The sequence below is a fragment of the Oryctolagus cuniculus genome, chromosome 1 (genome assembly GCF_964237555.1).
Source record: "Oryctolagus cuniculus chromosome 1, mOryCun1.1, whole genome shotgun sequence".
Classification (NCBI taxonomy): Eukaryota; Metazoa; Chordata; class Mammalia; order Lagomorpha; family Leporidae; genus Oryctolagus; species Oryctolagus cuniculus.
Window position 1 is genome coordinate 20,047,195 of NC_091432.1, and position 16,748 is coordinate 20,063,942.

At 66.5% G+C, this 16,748-nt stretch overlaps 2 protein-coding genes across 8 annotated transcripts; one reads left to right on the forward strand and one right to left on the reverse strand.

Annotated features, from left to right (window-relative positions):
- Positions 1–616: 616 nt before the first annotated feature.
- LARGE2 (LARGE xylosyl- and glucuronyltransferase 2) lies at positions 617–7,067 on the reverse strand. 7 transcript variants are annotated; one of them, XM_051852699.2, is made up of 15 exons: positions 6,607–6,892; positions 6,348–6,512; positions 6,160–6,269; positions 5,812–5,894; positions 5,478–5,571; positions 5,192–5,363; positions 4,978–5,082; positions 3,198–3,310; positions 2,986–3,111; positions 2,729–2,884; positions 2,491–2,651; positions 1,866–2,144; positions 1,456–1,605; positions 1,152–1,347; positions 617–1,059 (listed from the first exon to the last, which is right to left on the reverse strand). In XM_051852699.2, the coding sequence occupies exons 2-15, from the start codon at positions 6,448–6,450 to the stop codon at positions 850–852; spliced, it is 2,058 nt and encodes a 685-aa protein (XP_051708659.1). In that variant the 5' UTR covers positions 6,451–6,512; positions 6,607–6,892; the 3' UTR covers positions 617–849. The 7 variants fall into 7 exon arrangements, with proteins under 7 accessions (XP_051708659.1, XP_008268463.1, XP_008268457.1 ...); XM_008270241.4 differs by having other exon boundaries at positions 5,448–5,571; positions 6,607–6,890; XM_008270235.3 differs by lacking the exon at positions 6,607–6,892 and adding an exon at positions 6,941–7,067 and having other exon boundaries at positions 5,448–5,571; positions 6,160–6,512.
- A 2,707-nt stretch (positions 7,068–9,774) lies between these two features.
- PEX16 (peroxisomal biogenesis factor 16) lies at positions 9,775–16,206 on the forward strand. The gene is made up of 11 exons (XM_008270226.4): positions 9,775–10,209; positions 10,387–10,422; positions 11,113–11,189; positions 11,275–11,408; positions 11,546–11,646; positions 12,151–12,231; positions 12,333–12,479; positions 12,580–12,652; positions 12,745–12,864; positions 14,557–14,621; positions 15,056–16,206. Exons 1-11 carry the CDS (start codon positions 10,098–10,100, stop codon positions 15,112–15,114), a joined length of 1,005 nt encoding a protein of 334 aa, XP_008268448.1. The 5' UTR covers positions 9,775–10,097; the 3' UTR covers positions 15,115–16,206.
- The last annotated feature ends 542 nt before the right edge of the window (positions 16,207–16,748 follow it).

Below are 16,748 nucleotides of genomic sequence, written 5' to 3' on the forward strand. Positions count from 1 at the left end.
CTCACCCTGCCTGTCCACCCCAAGAGCAGTGTGGGTGCCCCCCGGGGGGACTTTCTGGCCCTGCCACTGGAGTGGAGGGCAGGGAGCTGGGTGACCTCCCCAGAGCCAGGCTGGGAACTCTAAAGAGGGGAAGGCAGGGCTCCAAATCCCACGACCCCAGCTGGGCTCTTCCCCCGCAGAGGGCTCCACCGCAGCCTGCAGCAGCCTTTGGGCCCTGCCTCCCCACCCCCCACCCCGGGTGTCCTGGGCCCTCAGCTGGCGGGGCGGGGCGGGGCGGGGCGGGCGGAGCCAGAGGAGAGCCAGCCAGACCCCAGTCCTGTCTGTCGTCTGTGCCCTCTGTGAATTCAGTCTTGGTAGAACTTGTATTTGGAGTTTCGTGCTTCAAAGTTTTTGTTTTTGTTTGTTTGGTTTTTGTTTTCAGGGGGTGGGGGGGATACAGAGCAGCTGATCAATTTGTATTTATTTATTTTAACATTTTACTAAATAAAGCCAAATAAAGTCTCTGAGCCTCATGGTGTTGGGTCTGGGGCAGGGGAGGGTGGTGGGCAAGACGCACTCGGGCCAGGGCCCCTCCCCGCTCACTGCCGCCCTCCTGCCCCACGACCAGGCGGAAAAGCACGTTTAAAAAAAAACCTTTTAATGACGAAAACTGGACGTACAATTGAGGAAGAGGAGGAGGAGGGGTCCCGCCGTAGGTTAGCAGCAAGCAGAGGACCCCAGGACCCAGCCCAAAGAGACCTTAAATAATTTAAATAGCATGAGGGCAGGCAGGAGGGTGGGCACAGGAAGGCTGCTCCAGTGTCTGCAGGGAGAGCGGGGGGAGCCGAGGCCAGGGCGCAGCCCCCAGGCTCAGGCCGGGCTCCGCGGCTGCTGCAGGGCGGTGAGGTACTTCAGGGCGGCAGCCCCGTAACGGCGAGACAAGTCCTGGTGGAACTCCTCCTTGAGGGCCTGGAGGCAGGAGCGGTAGGTGGGGCTGGAGCGGAATCGGGAGAGGTCGAGGCTCGGAGCGTGCGGCAGGTGGATGATGAAGGCCTGGGGCAGCACCAGGAGCTCGTGTTCCTGTAGGGGGTGGACGGAGGGCATGGCGCGGCCAGGGCAGGAGGGCGGGCGACCTGCAGGAGCGCCACCCGAGCACGAGGCACCCTCCTCACCTGTGCGTCTAGCTCCACAACGTGGGCCACCTTGTTCCAACCGAAGCCCACAAAGCGAGGGTCGTACCGGGGACAGTCACGCGGCACCACCACGTAGGGCTCGTAGTCGGCTGCCCACTGCACGCGGTACGGCACCCGGGCCTCCCGCCAGCGGGCATAGTCTGTGGGCGCATGACCCTGCGGCCACTCGTGGTACCTGTGCAGCACGAGCGGGAGGGAGCCAAGCTGAGGCTTAAGGGCTGGGGGCGGCAGGGGGCGGCAGGGGGCCGGGGGCCGGGGTAGGGGCCCGCAAGGCCTCTCCTACCTGAAGGTGTGGAGGGAACCCGCGTCCAGCAAAGCCAGCAGCTCCGCCTTGGAAGTGGGGAAGCTGAAGCGGTAGTGCAGCGTCTCGAACGCGGGCACCACCAGGGCCGCCTTCCGCCGGCCACCCAGCTCCAGCTGCTCGATGGAGGCCCTGAGGAGCACACCACCCATGGGAGTGGGGCCCCTGCCTCGGGGCTGGGGTCGGGGCCCAGGGACCTTGCCTTTGGAGGGCTAGCTTTCCTGGAAGCCACAAGTGGGCGCAAGGCAAGGGGAGCTGCTGGTCCCAGGCTCCCCTCGTCTGTGTCCCAGCCCAGAGAAGCAGGCTTCTAGCACCCCACCGCCCAGGGGGCACTGAGCCCCGGGAAGGAGCAGGGGCGTCCTGGCCCCGCCCCCGCCCCCACGCAGGCCCACCTGAGGTAGTCGTAGAGAGAGTAGGCAGGCAGGAAGTCAATGTCGCTGAGGAAGACGTAAGGCGTCAGGGCCTGGGCCAAGGCTACGTTGCGGAGCTGGTTGACAGGGTAGAGGGGACCCTCGCGGTACACCACGTGGTAGGCCACGTCCTGCCGGGCCGAGAGCACCGGCGAGGCCTCGACGAAGCGCAGGAACTGCTGGGCCTCTGCGTCTGTCAGGTACAAGGCCAGGCTCATGGGGCCCGGCCAGTGCCTGCACAGCACTTCCAGCATCTGCAGCCTGGGGTGAGGGCGGTGGTCAGGAGCCGGGGAGGGCGGGAGGACCTCCCCAGAGTTAGCCGCTGCTGGCCCCCACCAGCTGACAGCCTGGCCTGATTTAATCTTCCCAGCCTGCCCCCCCACCCACCCATTTGACAGATGGGAAAACTAAGGGCCCAGACGTGTTAGGATTCCTGCAGGGCAGTGTCAGGCACCTGCACCATGGCCAACGCCTCCCACTTCTGGAATTCCTCAAAGGACAGGCAGCTCACTACCACCGCACCCGGCTACCCTAGCAAACTCGCCTCTCAGAAGCATCCAGACCCAGCCTGCACCGTGCTGGCCGAGGCTGCCCTCAGCACCCTCACCGGTCCATGGAGAGCTGGGCTACCAGGGTGACATCATGAGGCCGGGGAGGCGGTGGCTTGTGGGGCAGGAAGGTCAGGTGCACACGGTGCACGGTGAGCCGCTGCTGGCGGAACTCAAAGCAGGCATCTTCCTCGTCGAGCTGCGCCAGGGCCTGCTGCAGCTGAGGGGGGTGGGGGGTCAGGGGATAGGGGCCGGGGCCGAGCAGCCCCCAGGCAGGGGGACGTGGCTCCCGCTCACCTGCTCAGCCCCGGCTGGGGGCTGGCTGGGACATCCGAAGAGCTCTCTCCGCAGGAGGTTGCCATCGTACTCCAGGAAGGTCAAGTGGAAGTTGCGGAAGAATTCCGCGTGCTTGTTCTTCACCCTCAGCTTCTTCGGCGAGTTCCAGTGGATCACCTGGGGCCCAGGAGGGTGTCAGTAGGGGGGGTGGGAGCGTGGAGCAGGGTCCCCCGGCCTTGGCCCAGCCCCAGCCCTCAGCCCCTCGGCTGCTCGCTCGCCTTGAGGTCCGAGGCCTCCGAGTAGCAGCGCTCGGCCAGCGTGTGGTCCGACAGCTGCACATTCCAGACGCAGGGTAGCGGCTGCACCAGCCCTGGGTGCTCCTTGATGACGGCGTTGAAGATGTCCTGGGCAGAGACACCCGTCCTGCCTCAGCCCCCAGCCGCTGCCCGCCCCCACCCCACCCCCCGCTCCAGCCAAGGATTCCCCGCACCTGGTCAGCCAGTGAGGTGGCGGGCAGGGTCAGGAGCTCCCGCCTAGCCGTCAGCTTCCACATCTGCTCCCAGCCGGCCTGCTGCAGCCGGCCCAGCCACAGCAGGATCACACCTGCCAATGGGGGGGAGGGGTCACGCCCACCTGGGACCACCAGCCCCAGGCAGCCAGGGCGGCTTTCCAATGCTTACTTTTTATGGACTTGCTGGGACAGTCACAGGTTGCAGGACCACGTTTCGGTCAACGATGGACCAACGTGTGTGACGGTGGTCCCATAAGATTATAGTGGGACTGCAAATTCCTCTCACTACGCTTTCTGGGTACAGATACTCAGAGGCCATTATGCCACACTGGCCTGCAGCACCAGCAGTCTGCCAGCAGCAACAGGCCTGGGTCTGGGGGAGGCTGCACCCAGCAGGGCTGGGACCTCCTTGCTACCAAGGGCCATACAAAACGATCAACTTAAAAATTAGCCGAAGGGCCAGCGCTGTGGCACAGCAGGTAAAGCCGCCACCTGCAGCACTGGCATCCCATATGGGCCCCAGTTCGAGTCCCGGCTGCTCCACTTCCGATCCAGCTCTCTGCTGTGGCCGGGGAAAGCAGTGGAGGATGGCCCAAGTGCTTGGGCCCTGCACCTGCATGGGAGACCTGGAAAAAGTTTCTGGCTCCTGGCTTCAGATTGGCACAGCTCCAACCATTGCGGCCAACTGGAGGAGTGAACCAACAGATGGAAGACCCCTCTCTCTCTCTGCCTCTCCTTCTCTCTGTGTAACTCTTTCAAATAAATAAATAAATCCTTTAAAAAAAATTAGCCTGCTATAGAGCTATGGAACTTCAAGTCCCTGGCAGGGCCTTGGTGCTGCTGGCACAGCATGGCCTCGCCTGATGCACATTCTCAGGCTGTAGCAACACAGGACTGTACTTCCTGACGGTTCGGCTGTGACCATGAACTTCCTCTGTCACAGCCCAATGCTCAGGTGCAGCCATCTCCTCACTCAGTGACCCCAGGTCAATGAAAGTCATCCCCATTTAGTGGATGAGAAAACCGAGGCTCGAGTCACCCAGTGCGTACGATAGTGCTTCAGCATGTTTGTGGGAAACGGAATTAAAAGGTACGCTTAGGGGCAGCACTGTGCGCAGCTGGTTAAGCCGCCGCCTGCAATGCCGGCATCCCATACTGGAGCGCTGGTTCCGGTCCCGGCTGCTCTAATTCCGCTCCAGCTCTAATGAAGACAGAGAATCCCTGGCCCCCGGCTTCTACCTGGCCATGGGCTGGCTGTTGGGGCCATTTGGGGAGTAAACCAGTGATGGGAGATGTGTGTGTGTGAGTGTGAGAGAGAGGGAATCACCTATCCTCTCGTTCTCTCCCCCAGGGCCTATAATGGTTGGAGCTGGGCCAAGCCAAAGCCAGGAGTCAGGAACTCCATCTGGGTCTCCCGCATGGGCGGCAGGGAGCCAGCTACTTGGGCCAACATTTACTGCCTCTCGGGGCTCCCGTTAGCAGGAAGCTGGAGTCAGGAGTGGAGCCGGGACTTGAACCCAGGCACTCGGGTATGAGATGCACCTGCCCCAGGTGGCATCTAAACTACTGGGCCATTCGCCCAGCCCAGGGCACTTCTCCTCTGAGTCCACCTTCTATGGCCTTTTGAAGTCTCCTCGTTCAGCCAGGACTGAGCTGTCGTCCTCCACACAGGGTCCTTCCCGTAGGACTCCCTCGTGTTTGGTGCCAGCGCCCTGACCGGCAGCCCACCCCGCCTGCCCTCGCCTGCCGCTGCCCCCACCTGTGTTAAATCCCCGGCCCAAGGCAGGCCAGGGCCTGTGGTTCTTCCAGAGGTTCCCCAGGTACCAGTCGCTCTGGTTCTCCACGAGCCCGATGAGCTGCTTGTCTGCGAGGAGTGGGCAGGAGGCAGCTGCCTGAGGCCACCCAGGACCTGGGCTGGGGGCCGGGGGGGGCGGTGCGGGGGACTGGCTAGGGCAAGGTCCCAGGTCTCTCACCAGAAAAGTGAGCAAAAAGCGCCCAGAGCTCCGCGATGTCAGAGGCGAAGGTGACGTCGGTGTCCAGGACAATGACGCGGGCCAGGTCCGGGGGCAGCACGGCGGGCAGCACCAGTTTCATCAGCCCATAGAGACCAGAGTAGTGCTTGTTGGGGATCCAGGAGACCTGGGGCTGTGAGTGAGGAAGGCGTGATGGGTCCAGGCCCCTCCTGGCCCAGCCCAGCACGCCGCGGGGGTGGAAGGGGAGGGCTCCTGCCTTCAGCGCCTCGGCGTCATAGAAGCTGACCCGGAGGGCAGGCACCAGCCACGTGTGGAAGAGCATCTCCAAGATGTTTCTGGCCACGGCATCGGTCACCAGGTGCAGGTGCAGCGGGTTTTTCCTTTAGGGTGGACAGGGAGTAAGTCTGGGAGGGAGACCCCTGCCCCCCCACCCCAGGGCCTCAGAGTCGAAGCCCTGACTTCCCCCTGCAAAGAACAGGAGCTTCCGGCAGGGGGGAAGGAGTGGGGACGCTGCCCCCCACCCCGTGGTCACGGCTGAAGCCCGAGACCCAAGGCCTCGCCCAGGACTTTGCCCCTTCCCCAGGTCTGAGCCGCCTGCTCAGCCGGACATCTGGCCGTACCTGTAGAAGAGCATGGACTTCACCAGGGTGACGACCTCCCGGCTGGAGTTATGTCCGGCACACACGATGGCCACGTGCAGGAGCTGGGGAGGGGACACCCAGGTCGGCACCCTGGAGGGTAGGAGCCCCACCCGACATCAGGGCCCGGGAAGGTGGGAAGGGCGGCAGGCGTCCGACCCCTGAACTTCACAAACCGGGAAACCGAGGCCAGGGGCACAGGAGGCGCGCGCCGAGGCGCTCCCAGCTGGCTGCTCGGCGCCCCGCCCGGCCAGGTGTGGTGATTCCCACAGGTGTTCCGGCGGCGGGGCCGGGGGCGCGGCGGCCCCGATGGGCGCTGCGCGCACCTACCTCGCACTTGGGCGGCAGCGGCGGCTGCAGGACGCAGCCAGAGCGGTTGTGGCCCTCGCGGCCCGCCGGCGGGTCCCCCTCGAGGGCGGCAGCTCCCCGCAGCCGCTCATCTGTAGGGACACGTGGCGTGAGCGGCCAGGGGCGGCATCCCGCGTCCCCGGCCCGCCCGGCCCTCGCGCGGTGCTCACTCTCCGGGTCCCCTCCGAGCAGCAAGAGTGCGACGAGGAGCAGTAGCAGCAGCAGCAGCAGCGCGGCGGCCCCCAGCGCCCGGGGGCGCCCTCGGCGCAGCATGGCCCTCTGCCCGGGCGCTCAAGGCGGGGCGCGACCCCTGGCAGCGGGCTCCATCGCGGGCCCTGCGGAGCGAGGGCAGAGAGACGAGGTCGGCCCTGGGCGGCGGGGCCCGACGGCCGCCCGCTCGCCGCTCCCGCGCTCGACCGCCGCCCTCACCTGCCCCGGCGGCTCCCGGGCACGGCCCCGCGCTCCCAGCCGCCGGCCAGGGTGCGGGGAACCGGGGGGAGGCGCAGGCCGGCCCCGCCCCCAACCTGGGCTCAGGTTTCACCTCCGCTTGGCTGACTCGGAGGGGCGGGGAGACCCACGGGGGCCTGGCCTCGCCAGCCCCCACCCCAGCCTGCGAGCAAGGGGAACCCCCCTTTCTGGGCCAAGCTTCCCACCGACACGCGGGGCGGCCTGGGGGCAGCGGCCCAGCAAGGCCCACCCTGCTACCTGCTCTGAGCCCAGCCCCCCTCCTCCTGCCGCTGGAGACCCTGCTCCTCTTCCTAACCTCTCCCAGAACAGGGTTCGGGACCCCGAGCTCGGGATCTAAAGGCTGCGGCGGCCCGGGGAGAGGCCCGGAATGTCCGCCGGCCGCTAGGGTTGAGGACACCTGCTCCGAGGACGGGGGGCGGGGCCGGCCGGGACCTGCCCCGCAGCCTTGGAGCACCTGGAGCCGCCACTTCCTTCCCACTACCCTCAGCGCAGGTGGCGCGGCCGGCTGGGACACAGCGCCCTTAGGAAGGCCGCCTCGGCCCGGAGCTGGCTAGGAGCTGGCCCAGGCCAGCGGCCTGGCTGGGGATCCCCCACCTTGTCCCGGTGATCCTACCCCAGCGCCCGAGGGACCAGCTGGAGCCTCCCTCACCCAGCCCCAGGCCTGCGTGGCCTCCCCTGCTCCTCCCCGGTATGGGTCTCCCCACCCCCCACCGCCCCACCTTGCCCCGGGTTCCTCCTGCCTGCCTGCCCTGCTCATCCCTTTGTTTATGTTCTTTGTAGCTCCCGCGGAAAGTTCAAGTTGTTTGCTTGTTTACTGCCTGGCTCCCTCCTAGAATGTCAGCTGCTCAGGGACTGGGTCCCCGGTGCCCAGAGCCAGGCCCACCACGTGCATTCCAGGCGCTCAGTACGCACGCAAAGAGTGTGGGAGGAAGAAGCTGCCCCCACCCCTTGACCTGGGAAGAGGCTCTGGCTGTGTCCCTTAGCCCCTCTCTGGCCGAGAAAACTGAGGCGCCCCCAAAAGCGGCTGCAGAAACCAGCCCAGCCGGAGACCCCCGAGCCCCCTCCTCCAGGAGGCAGGCCAGGATGCCTTTCTCTGGGAGATGGGGCCTGCCCGGAGGTCAGGCTTGGGGCCTTCGGAGGCCAGGGGTAACGGTTACTATGGAGACTGATGGCCGCTCCTTGTGTGCGCAGGGATTGAGAGGAGATGGGAAGAGGGATGCAGGGGCCACCCAGGTGTCTAGCGCTTTGAGGCCCTGTAGCTGGGAAGGAGGCGGGCGATTCCATGCCCAAGCCCCTGGACAGACACAGTCGGTGGGGGGAGTGCGGGCGAGTGGGGGGGGGGGCATGGGGCGGGGCCAGGAGGGCGGGGCGGGGCCCTGAGTCTGCAGATCTGGCAGTGCCTTCAAGGCTGGGACTCAGCACTCAGGAAGGGGGAATGCAGAGATGTCTTCACAGGGTTGTCCTGGGGACACTGAGGGACAACGGGACGCAGGTGTGGGCCCAGGAGAGGGTGCTGATCCCCAGGCCTGAGACCCAGCTTGGTCCAGCTCCAGCGGCACAGGACTTTGCTGTGTGGCCTTGGAGCAGGCAGGCCCCCTCTCTGGGCGCCAGTGTCCTCACTGGGATCTGTTGGCCTGGGCGGTCTCTTTTCTGTGGTGACTTAGGGGCTGCCTGAAGGAGGGAGGCCCTTTGGTCCCAGCCCAGGTAGGAGCCAGGTCTAAGCGAGGGCCCTGCAGGGTGGGGCTGCCCTGGGCGCCTCCTGCACACACCGCGGCTCTTTGTCTTTGGGACCTAATCAGGCCCAGGATCTAAAGAGGAAATTCAGGCATCTGTGCTGGGCTGGGCGCCCCCTTCCAGTCCCTCCCAGTTTTGGAAGACTGGAGGCAAACGGGCTCCAGTCCCAGTGCGTGCCCCAGTGCGTGCGGGAATCCTCCACGCCCCTCTCCCCTTCCCCCCAAGAAGCACAGGACCCAAGGCCGGTCCTAACTCCAGCTGCGAACATGCCCGGTGGCCAAGGAGCCTCCACAGGTCACTGCCCCTGCCAGGCTGCCCTGGGGAGGGTGGGGTGGGAGGGGCGCTGCCCCTGGAGACATGCACCCTGCACGTGGCTCACGGGCTCAGTGCCTTGCTGTGTCACCTTGGGCAAGTGCTCCCGCCTCCCTGGGTCTCTGATTTCCATCTGTGATGGGGAGACCCTGCCAGCTGGAGGGGCTGGCTCTCAGGAGGCAAGAAAGGAAGCTGACGGAGCCCACCTTTCCCGGCTCACCTGAGGTCCCCCCCCCAATCCGTCCCTAAGTCGAGGCAGCTGCGGGGGGGGGGGGGGGCTGGACGTGGGTGGGGAGGAAGTGGAAGGAAGGGTTGTGGCCCCCACGGGAGGTGTGATGCTTAAAACAACTGGACCAGTTTTAACTGGTGCCAGGCTAGACCAGGATTGCAGTCTGGATATGTGTTCTTAAACAGCCTCTTTGCCGTGGAGACCTGGTAAAATAATGCAGTACCATTCTCAGGGTACGGTCCATCTGCTGATCCGGTCCCCCAACCTGCAGCCGTGCCACGCCCCGTTCTCCCCAGCCAACCAGCGCCTGTCACCCGCCCCCCAGCTCCGACCACGGCTCTCCTGCCGCCGCGCCTCCCCCTGGAAGGGAGCTCCAGGAATCGCGCGACCGAGTGCCAGCAGGTGCATCCGAGGGCCGAGTTCAGGGACCCTCTGTCTTGGAGCCGTTTTACTGACTGGGGAACCCTAGGCCCCGAGGAAGGAAACTCCCGCTCCCAGGTCAGCCCGACCCGACGGCAGAGGCCCGGGTCAGGGTTTTCTCCGCGGAGGTGGGAGTCCAGCTGCACGTCCTTAGGGGAGCCTGAGGCCGGCCTGCTCGCTGCCTCGGTTTCCCTCCGGTGGCGGGCGGGAGACAGCGCAGTTGGCCAGATGCGCGCCTCCTGAGACACAGCCTGGCCCTCTTTAGACGGCCCGAGTCTGGCGATCGAAGCTCCGTTCCGCGCGCTACGAGGCGGGCCTCCCTGTTGGAGCCTCTCGACGTTCTATTGGAAAGACTCGGGACTCAGATCCCTTCTCTGGAATGGACTGCTCGGACTGCCGCGAGCCGTCCCTGCGCTGTAACTGCGCAGGCGCGCGGGCAGCCAACCCGGAAGGCGGAAAGGCCGGTCCGGACGGCGCTGGGCCGGTCGGGGGCGGGGAGTGTGCTAGCCAATGACTCGGGAGAGTAGGAGGGCGGGTCTGGGCCCGCAGTGGCTCAGCGCTTCCCGAGGGGGAGCTGACTTCAGAGATGGGGTGAAGAGTGGTTCGAAGGCTCGTCGCGTAGCCCTCCCGCGGGCCGGCGGATGTTAGGCAGCCGAGGGGCGGGCCTAGCACCGGAAGCAGGAAGGAGGGCGCAGGAAGCAGGGCGCCGCAGCCAGTCGTACTGCCGGCCAGTGGGTCTGTCGGTGCCCAGGGCGGCATGGAGAAGCTGCGGCTCCTGGGGCTCCGCTACCAGGAGTACGTGACTCGTCACCCGGCCGCCACGGCCCAGCTGGAGACGGCGGTGCGGGGCCTCAGTTACCTGCTGGCAGGTGCAGCCCTGACCTTTGACCTATCCCATCCGGGCTCTGAGCTATGACCCTTCAGGGCCCCACGACTGCTGCGGAGTCAGGGTAGTGAGCCATGTGCTTGACAGGGCGATGGGAGGGGACGCCCGGGGACCCGAAGCAAACGCTCGCTCACGGGCGCCGTCTGCTCCTTCTCCGCAGGTCGCTTCGCCGATTCGCACGAGCTGTCGGAGCTGGGTGAGCCAGGCGCGGGGGCGGGGGCCTGGGCCCGGGAGGGCGTCCCGGTGGGAGTGACGGCCGTGGCTCGAGGTCCTGGGCTGCCCGTACGATCACCTCGTGCTATGAGGGAATCAGACCGGTCCCTGGCCAGTGTCAGAGCCTCCGTGTCCCCGTAGTGGAGAGGCACGCCAGGGGCCCTTGATGGAGTGCTCAGTACTGGTCAGGCGCCGGGTAGTCCTCCCTGCAGCATGAGGTGGGCACTGTGACTGACCTCACTGTCCAGTTGGGGGAACAGACCTTCGGTGAGGTTAGGGTGAGCCCAGAACCGAGATTCGAGTCCAGATCTCGCAGGGTTCCAGGGCCCCGGGACTGGCACTGCCTCCGTGGTGCTGGAGGCCGGCCTGGGAGGAGAAGCCGGGTTTTGCAAGGTAGCAGTGGACCAGGCTGCAGCCAGAGCACAGGCCGGGGGGTGGGCCTCTTGGGAGCCCTCTGGGCAGTGGCGGGCAGGGCAGCCACAGAGATCAGCCCATCTCCCCCTGCCCAGCCACCCCTCACGAGGTCGTGGTGGGGCGCTGGAGCTCCGAGGAAGTGGGCGGAGAAGCAGGCTGTGGGTGGCCGGGCCCAGCAGGTGCCAGGTGATCCCCGCAGCTGTGGGGGGGCGGGCAGCGGCTGGCGGGCAGCGGGTCAGGGCCCCGCTGTGCCCCTCAGTGTACTCCGCCTCCAACCTGCTCGTGCTGCTCAACGACGCGATCTTGCGCAAGGAGCTCCGCAAGAAGCTGCCTGTGGTGAGAGCCCGGGGCCCAGGAGCGAGGTGGGGGCAGGCGCCCGCGTGCCCGAGTCCCCTGACCCCTCGGCCTGGGCCTTTTGCAGTCGCTGACTCAGCAGAAGCTGCTGACATGGCTGAGCGTGCTGGAGTGCGTGGAGGTCTTCATGGAGATGGGGGCCGCCAAGGTGTGGGGCGAAGTGGGGCGATGGCTCGTCATCGCCCTCATCCAGCTAGCCAAGTAGGTCAGGGCTGCCGCGGGCGGCACGTGGGCGGGAGTGCCGCGGGCAGCTGCCCACGGGGTGCTCAGCCGCCGCCCCCCCCCGCCCCCGCCGGCTGGCACCTCCCCCCAGCCCTGCCGCACTCCCCCCCCTCCAGGGCTGTCCTGCGGATGCTCATGCTGATCTGGTTCAAGGCCGGCCTCCAGACCTCGCCCCCCATTGTTCCGCTGGACAGGGAGACCCAGGCCCAGGCTCCAGGTGAGCTGCATGGGACTGACGCGTGGGTTTAGAGCTGCCCGAGAAGCAGAACTTGAACTTGGGACTTTTTGATGCCGGAGTCCTCTTTATTTTGAGCGATTGACAGCCGAGGGGGCGGAGCATCCGCAGGAGACAGGAGTCTGGTTCTGGATCAGGGGCTGTGGCCTCCAGCGGGCCCCGGGCCCCGGGCCCATCCCTCGTCAGCCTCTGCGTCTCTTTTCTCCTGCCCTGGGGGGTGCAGCGCTGCCCTACCATGGCCCCTCCCTGCCCTGCTTCTGTCCCGGGGAAGCCGGGGGTCTTGGTTGCCTCTGACACAGAGGACAGTTCCACAAAGATTCCTCTGTGCTGTGTGCAATGCCGCGTGGGCCCCCCCGGTGCCGGCTGCCTGGGCTCCAGTGCGCCTGCTGTCGTGCGGCCCCGAGCGCTCGCCGCGCACAGGTTCTGCCCAGGCTCCGCTGGCAACGCGTCCTGCTCACTGCACGGCCTCCTGTCTGTCCCCGCCAGACGCTGACCATGGCCCTGGCGGCCAGGAGCAGTCCTACGTGGGGAAGCGGTCAAACCGAGTGGTGCGGACGCTGCAGAACAGTAAGTGGAGGATGGGAGCCAAGGTCAGCCTGGGCCTGCGGGGCTGGCTCCCGTCCGCGCCGCGCCGGCCCCGCTGCTCACCAGCCGCCCTTATCTTCCAGCCCCGGCCCTGCACGCCAGGCACTGGGGAGCGCCCCAGCAGCGGGAGGGGCGGCAGCAGCAGGTGGAGCCGAGCGTCCCCCCGACGCCGCTGGGGCTGCAGGAGACCATCGCCGAGTCCCTGTACATCGCCCGGCCCCTGCTGCACTGTATCCTTAGCCTGGGCGGGCCAGCGCTGTGGCGGCTGGGGACGGATGGGGAGTGGCCTGCCGCCTGTGCCGGAGACCTCCTTGACGCCTTGGCCGGCAGTGCTCAGCCTGGGCCTGTGGGGTCAGCGGTCGTGGACTCCCTGGCTGCTGGCCGGCGTTGTGGACGTGACCAGGTGAGCCTGGGTCTGCCTGCCGGCTCCTCCCGCCGCTGGTGCTGTGGACGTGCAGCCCTGACCGTGCCCTCCCCTGTCCCCGCGTCCCCCAGCCTGAGCCTCCTGAATGACAGAAAGGGCCTGAGCCGGAGGGAGCGGCTGGAGCTGCGGCGCCGCACCATCATGCTGCTCTACTACCTGCTGCGCTCGCCCTTCTACGACCGCTTCTCTGAGTAAGGCCCCGCCCCCCGCGAGGACAGGCCAGAGGGCGGGGCTCCTTCCCCGGTCCCGCCCTCCCCAGTCCACTGGCCAGGGCAGTCACCGGCGGCCAGCCAGGGGGACAGGAGGGCTTTTGGCGCTACAAGGAGGCCCCGGGGGCGGGGGCGCGCAGGCTCTTCCCCTGCAGGTAGTTACGTAGCCCCACCCCTCGGGGCTCGAGCCTCCACGAGCTACCAGGGCAACTGTGTGAGGTCAGACCTGGCCCTGAGCACGCAGTCCCTGCGCAGTGGCTGGGGCTGTGCCGCCGCCGAAGCTTCGGGAAGCACTTTGTCTCGGGCTTAGCCAGTGCTCGACTTAAAAACTGGAGCAGTGGCTGGCCTGGCGCTGGATGCCATGGCCGCCCAACCTCAGAAAATGGCTTTGTCTGGCAGCCCCTGCTGTGTTCAGAGAAGTTCGGAAGCTTACAAGGGATTAAAGCGAAATCCCGTCCACACTGGGAGAGAAGCGTTCCAGAGGCCTGCCGTGCGCGTGACCTCCCCGCAGATTGCTAGTGTTGAACAAGGACTCGGAGATGGCAGGGCCCAGCCCCCTCTCCCACTGCCGGCACCGGCCCTGCACCCCCGAGCGGGGGCCCTGTGCCGAGCAGGGCCCAGAGTCCGTGAGAAATGGCTTGTTTCCCAAGGACGGGTCCCAGCAGGCCTGCCGGGTGCAGTCAGACGGCCAGGCTCGTCCCGGGAGGCAGGCTGCCTTGTGCGTCTGTGACCTTGGGCGCTGTTTGACCGGCCGTGCCTCCGTTGCCCATCTGTGAGATGGGACAGTAACGTGCCCCCCGCCTAGGATTCGCGGCGAGGTTAAGGGGTGGTGCTGTGGTGTGAGGTCAGCATTTCTCTTAGTGTGGCCCGCACCGGCCTCATCCCACCCAGGATTCCTCCCTGGGAGACCCTCGTCTCTAGGGAGGGCCATGGCCCCGTGGCCCCAGCCACCCTCCGTGCTGGCTCCCAAGGCTGCTCAGTTCTGAGCCCGGGGGCTTCTGGCAGGCCGGCCAGGGTTCTGCTCCCCGCGACCCCTCCACCTCCTGCCCCAGGAAGCGTGTGTTGTCAGCGAAAGCCAGAGGTGTGGACACGGTGTCGGGTGCTCGGAGCCGCCTGCCAACCTGAGGCTGAGGTGGTGTTTTTTCTTTTAGGGAGGGGAGGCTTTTTTTAAAAAGCAATGGATAGATTGATTGATATAATCTAAAAGGCAGAGAGCGAGGGAGACTACCAGATCTTCCATCTGCTGATTCATCCCCCAGATGGCTGCAACAGCCAGGGCTGGGCCAGGCCGGAGCCAGGAGCTCCCTCCAGGTCTCCCACTCGGGTGGCCGAGGCCCAAGCACTTGCGCCATCTGCTGCCTTCCCAGGTGCGTTAGTGGGGAGCTGGATTGGAAGCAGAGCAGGCAGGACCTGAACCAGGCACTCTGATACAGGAGGCTGGTGTCACACGTGGTAGCTTAGCCCACTGTCCACAACGCTGGCCCCAAAGCTGAGCTGCTAAGCTCCCTGGGCCGTGGCTGGTGAAGGCCTTGCCCTTGTGTCTGGGGCCCCCAGCTTTGTCCAGCCACTGCTTGTCACCCAGCTGCACGGCCTTGAGTCCATGAAGGCTCTGGGCCTCCGTGCATGTAGGGGCCGCACGCAGCTCAGCCTGGCCTCTGTCTCGCCTCCCTTCAGGGCCAGGATCCTCTTCCTGCTCCAGCTGCTGACAGACCACGTCCCTGGCATCGGCCTGGTCGCAAGTAAGCCGTGCTGGGGGCTGTGATGGTCGCCCGCGCTGGGCGCCGTCTGCCTGCCTGCTCCTCCTCTTCACACCGATGCAGTGAGGAGAGGAGGCCAGAGGCAGGGCTGGGTGGGGGCCGTGCTGGGCGTGGGCCAGGCGACCCTGGAAGGGTGGGGTCCTACGGCAGGAGGGCGGGCAGGCTGCCTCAGTATGGGGGGGGGGCGGGGCAGCAGGGAAGGGCCCCCAGGCTGCCTGGCGACCCGCCCCAGCAGAGGACGACTTAGCTGCACCTGCTGCTTGGCTTTGCAGAGCCTGAGGGTCCCCGTCTGTAATGGGGACAGAGACCTCCCCGGCTGGGGTTGGCTCCAGGCACAGGGCGCGCAGGTGCGCCCCGAGGAGAGCGGCGCGCGGCGGGGCTGGGCCCTCAGCCCTCATCCTCTCTCCTTTTTTCAGGGCCACTCATGGACTACCTGCCCACCTGGCAGAAAATTTACTTCTACAGCTGGGGCTGACAGATCCCGGAAGTGGGGCCGGGGCTGCCGTCGGCCGGGGTGCCTCAGCCCTGCAGCGCCCGGGCCTCTTCCCCAATAAAACCGACTGTGGCAGCGTCCGAGCACGTGGCCTCTCTGTGCCCGCTGCCCAGGGCACCAGGCCCCTCCCCTGCCGCAGCCGGCCTCTGCACGCAGCCCTGGTCGCCACCAGCATTGCTCAGTCCCTCCTGACCCCGCCTGCACTCTGGTGGTGGAGCCACCGCGGCCGGGCCGTGTCGCTGGGCCGGGAACCTGCAGTTTAACCTCTTCGGGCATGAGGTGCTCGCCACAGCAGCTGCGGGAGTACAGACTTCGCACTGGGCCCTGCGCAGACAGGGCTGCCCCGGCTGCCCGCTGTGGAGCCTGGTGTGTGGTCAGCCACAGTGGCCCTTTAAGGCCCGGGTCCCCAGCTCACAGGGAAAGGGTGGCCGGGGCCAGTGTGGGTGCGGGAAAGCCGGGTGCAGAACAGGGGCCCGGACCTGGCGTCTCAGAACTTCCCTGCTGGCTCCGTGGGCTGCTGAGAGGGGCGCGGCCTGGCCCGGGGCTCACGGGTGGAAGAACCAACTGCTGGAGGCCTGAGCCAGCGCACGGGCGTCTGTGTTTCTGAAGGGCTCTGGCTGCACGTGTGTCCTCCGTGGGCGGGGCGGGGCGGCCGGGCGGGCAGGATCCGAGCTCCTGCTCCCGCGACCTCCGGCTTAGCTGGGGAGGCAGTCTGCACACGTGCTGCAGTCAGGTGAGCGAGGCCTAATTCCCGCCCCGAGCTCTTGCTGATCGATGGCGACATCTGCACACCGGGCCCAGGGCTGCTGCAGCCACGCCAAGTGTGCAGAAGGCAGCGGAGGAGGTGAGCAAAGCCTTTGACCAGGCCTGCGCTTGCTGGAAGTGCCCATCAAAACTTGGCTGGGCCGCGGGGCCAGTGTCGCAACGCCGCGTGGAGCAGCAGACTGGGAGGCTGGAGAGGCAGGCTCAGACCCGACTGCTCACTCCAACTGGGGCAGGAAGCCACTGTGTCTTAGGAAAAACCATGCATGGATCTCAGAACACTGCACCGAAATAAAAATCCTTTAATTCCAAGTTCTCGAGGTGCCCTCATACGGGAGGCAGTGGGCAAGGGCTCTGTGAGATTCCAGCAGCCTTGTGGAGGATGGCTTGGTCGGCAGAGACCAGTGGTAGCCCCAGCAGGCCTGGGCACACGTACAGGATGGCAGGTTCCTGGTGGGGACCCAGGAGCCGGGCCAGGGAGGTGGCCACTGGGACGTCAGCATGTACACTTCAGGGCACGGGCCAGGGGACTGAGCTGAAGGAAAGGCCACAGCCCCTCAGGGCCGCTCGGGACCAGGACCGGGGCTGCCAACAGGCCGCCTCCCTTCTGGGCCTTGGAGGCCTCAGCAGTTGGAGGAGAGGGGCCCGGCCGGGCTGGGCCAGGGTTTGATCCAGCAGGGAAGACGCCTGAACCCCTAGCAGGAGTGCCTGGGTTTGAGTCCCGACTCCATTCCCACTCTCAGCTTCCAACCACTGACCGGCCTGGGAGAGGCAGCAGACGATGGCTCCAGTGAGGCGGATCGCACCCAGTTCTCGGCTCCTGGTGTGGCCCAGCCTCGCCCCTGCCGTGGGCA

Coding starts and splice junctions, on each gene's coding strand:
- LARGE2 (XM_008270235.3), bottom strand. CDS start 6,450: ATGCTGCGCCGAGGGCGCCCCCGGGCGCTGGGGGCCGCCGCGCTGCTG. Junction 2,145..2,490: donor GCCCAGCTCTCCATGGACCG/GTGAGGGTGCTG, acceptor CCCTCACCCCAG/GCTGCAGATGCTGGAAGTGC. Junction 1,606..1,865: donor TCTCTCTACGACTACCTCAG/GTGGGCCTGCGT, acceptor TGTGCTCCTCAG/GGCCTCCATCGAGCAGCTGG.
- PEX16 (XM_008270226.4), top strand. CDS start 10,098: ATGGAGAAGCTGCGGCTCCTGGGGCTCCGCTACCAGGAGTACGTGACT. Junction 10,210..10,386: donor CCTCAGTTACCTGCTGGCAG/GTGCAGCCCTGA, acceptor CCTTCTCCGCAG/GTCGCTTCGCCGATTCGCAC. Junction 12,480..12,579: donor CGCCCGGCCCCTGCTGCACT/GTATCCTTAGCC, acceptor CTTGGCCGGCAG/TGCTCAGCCTGGGCCTGTGG.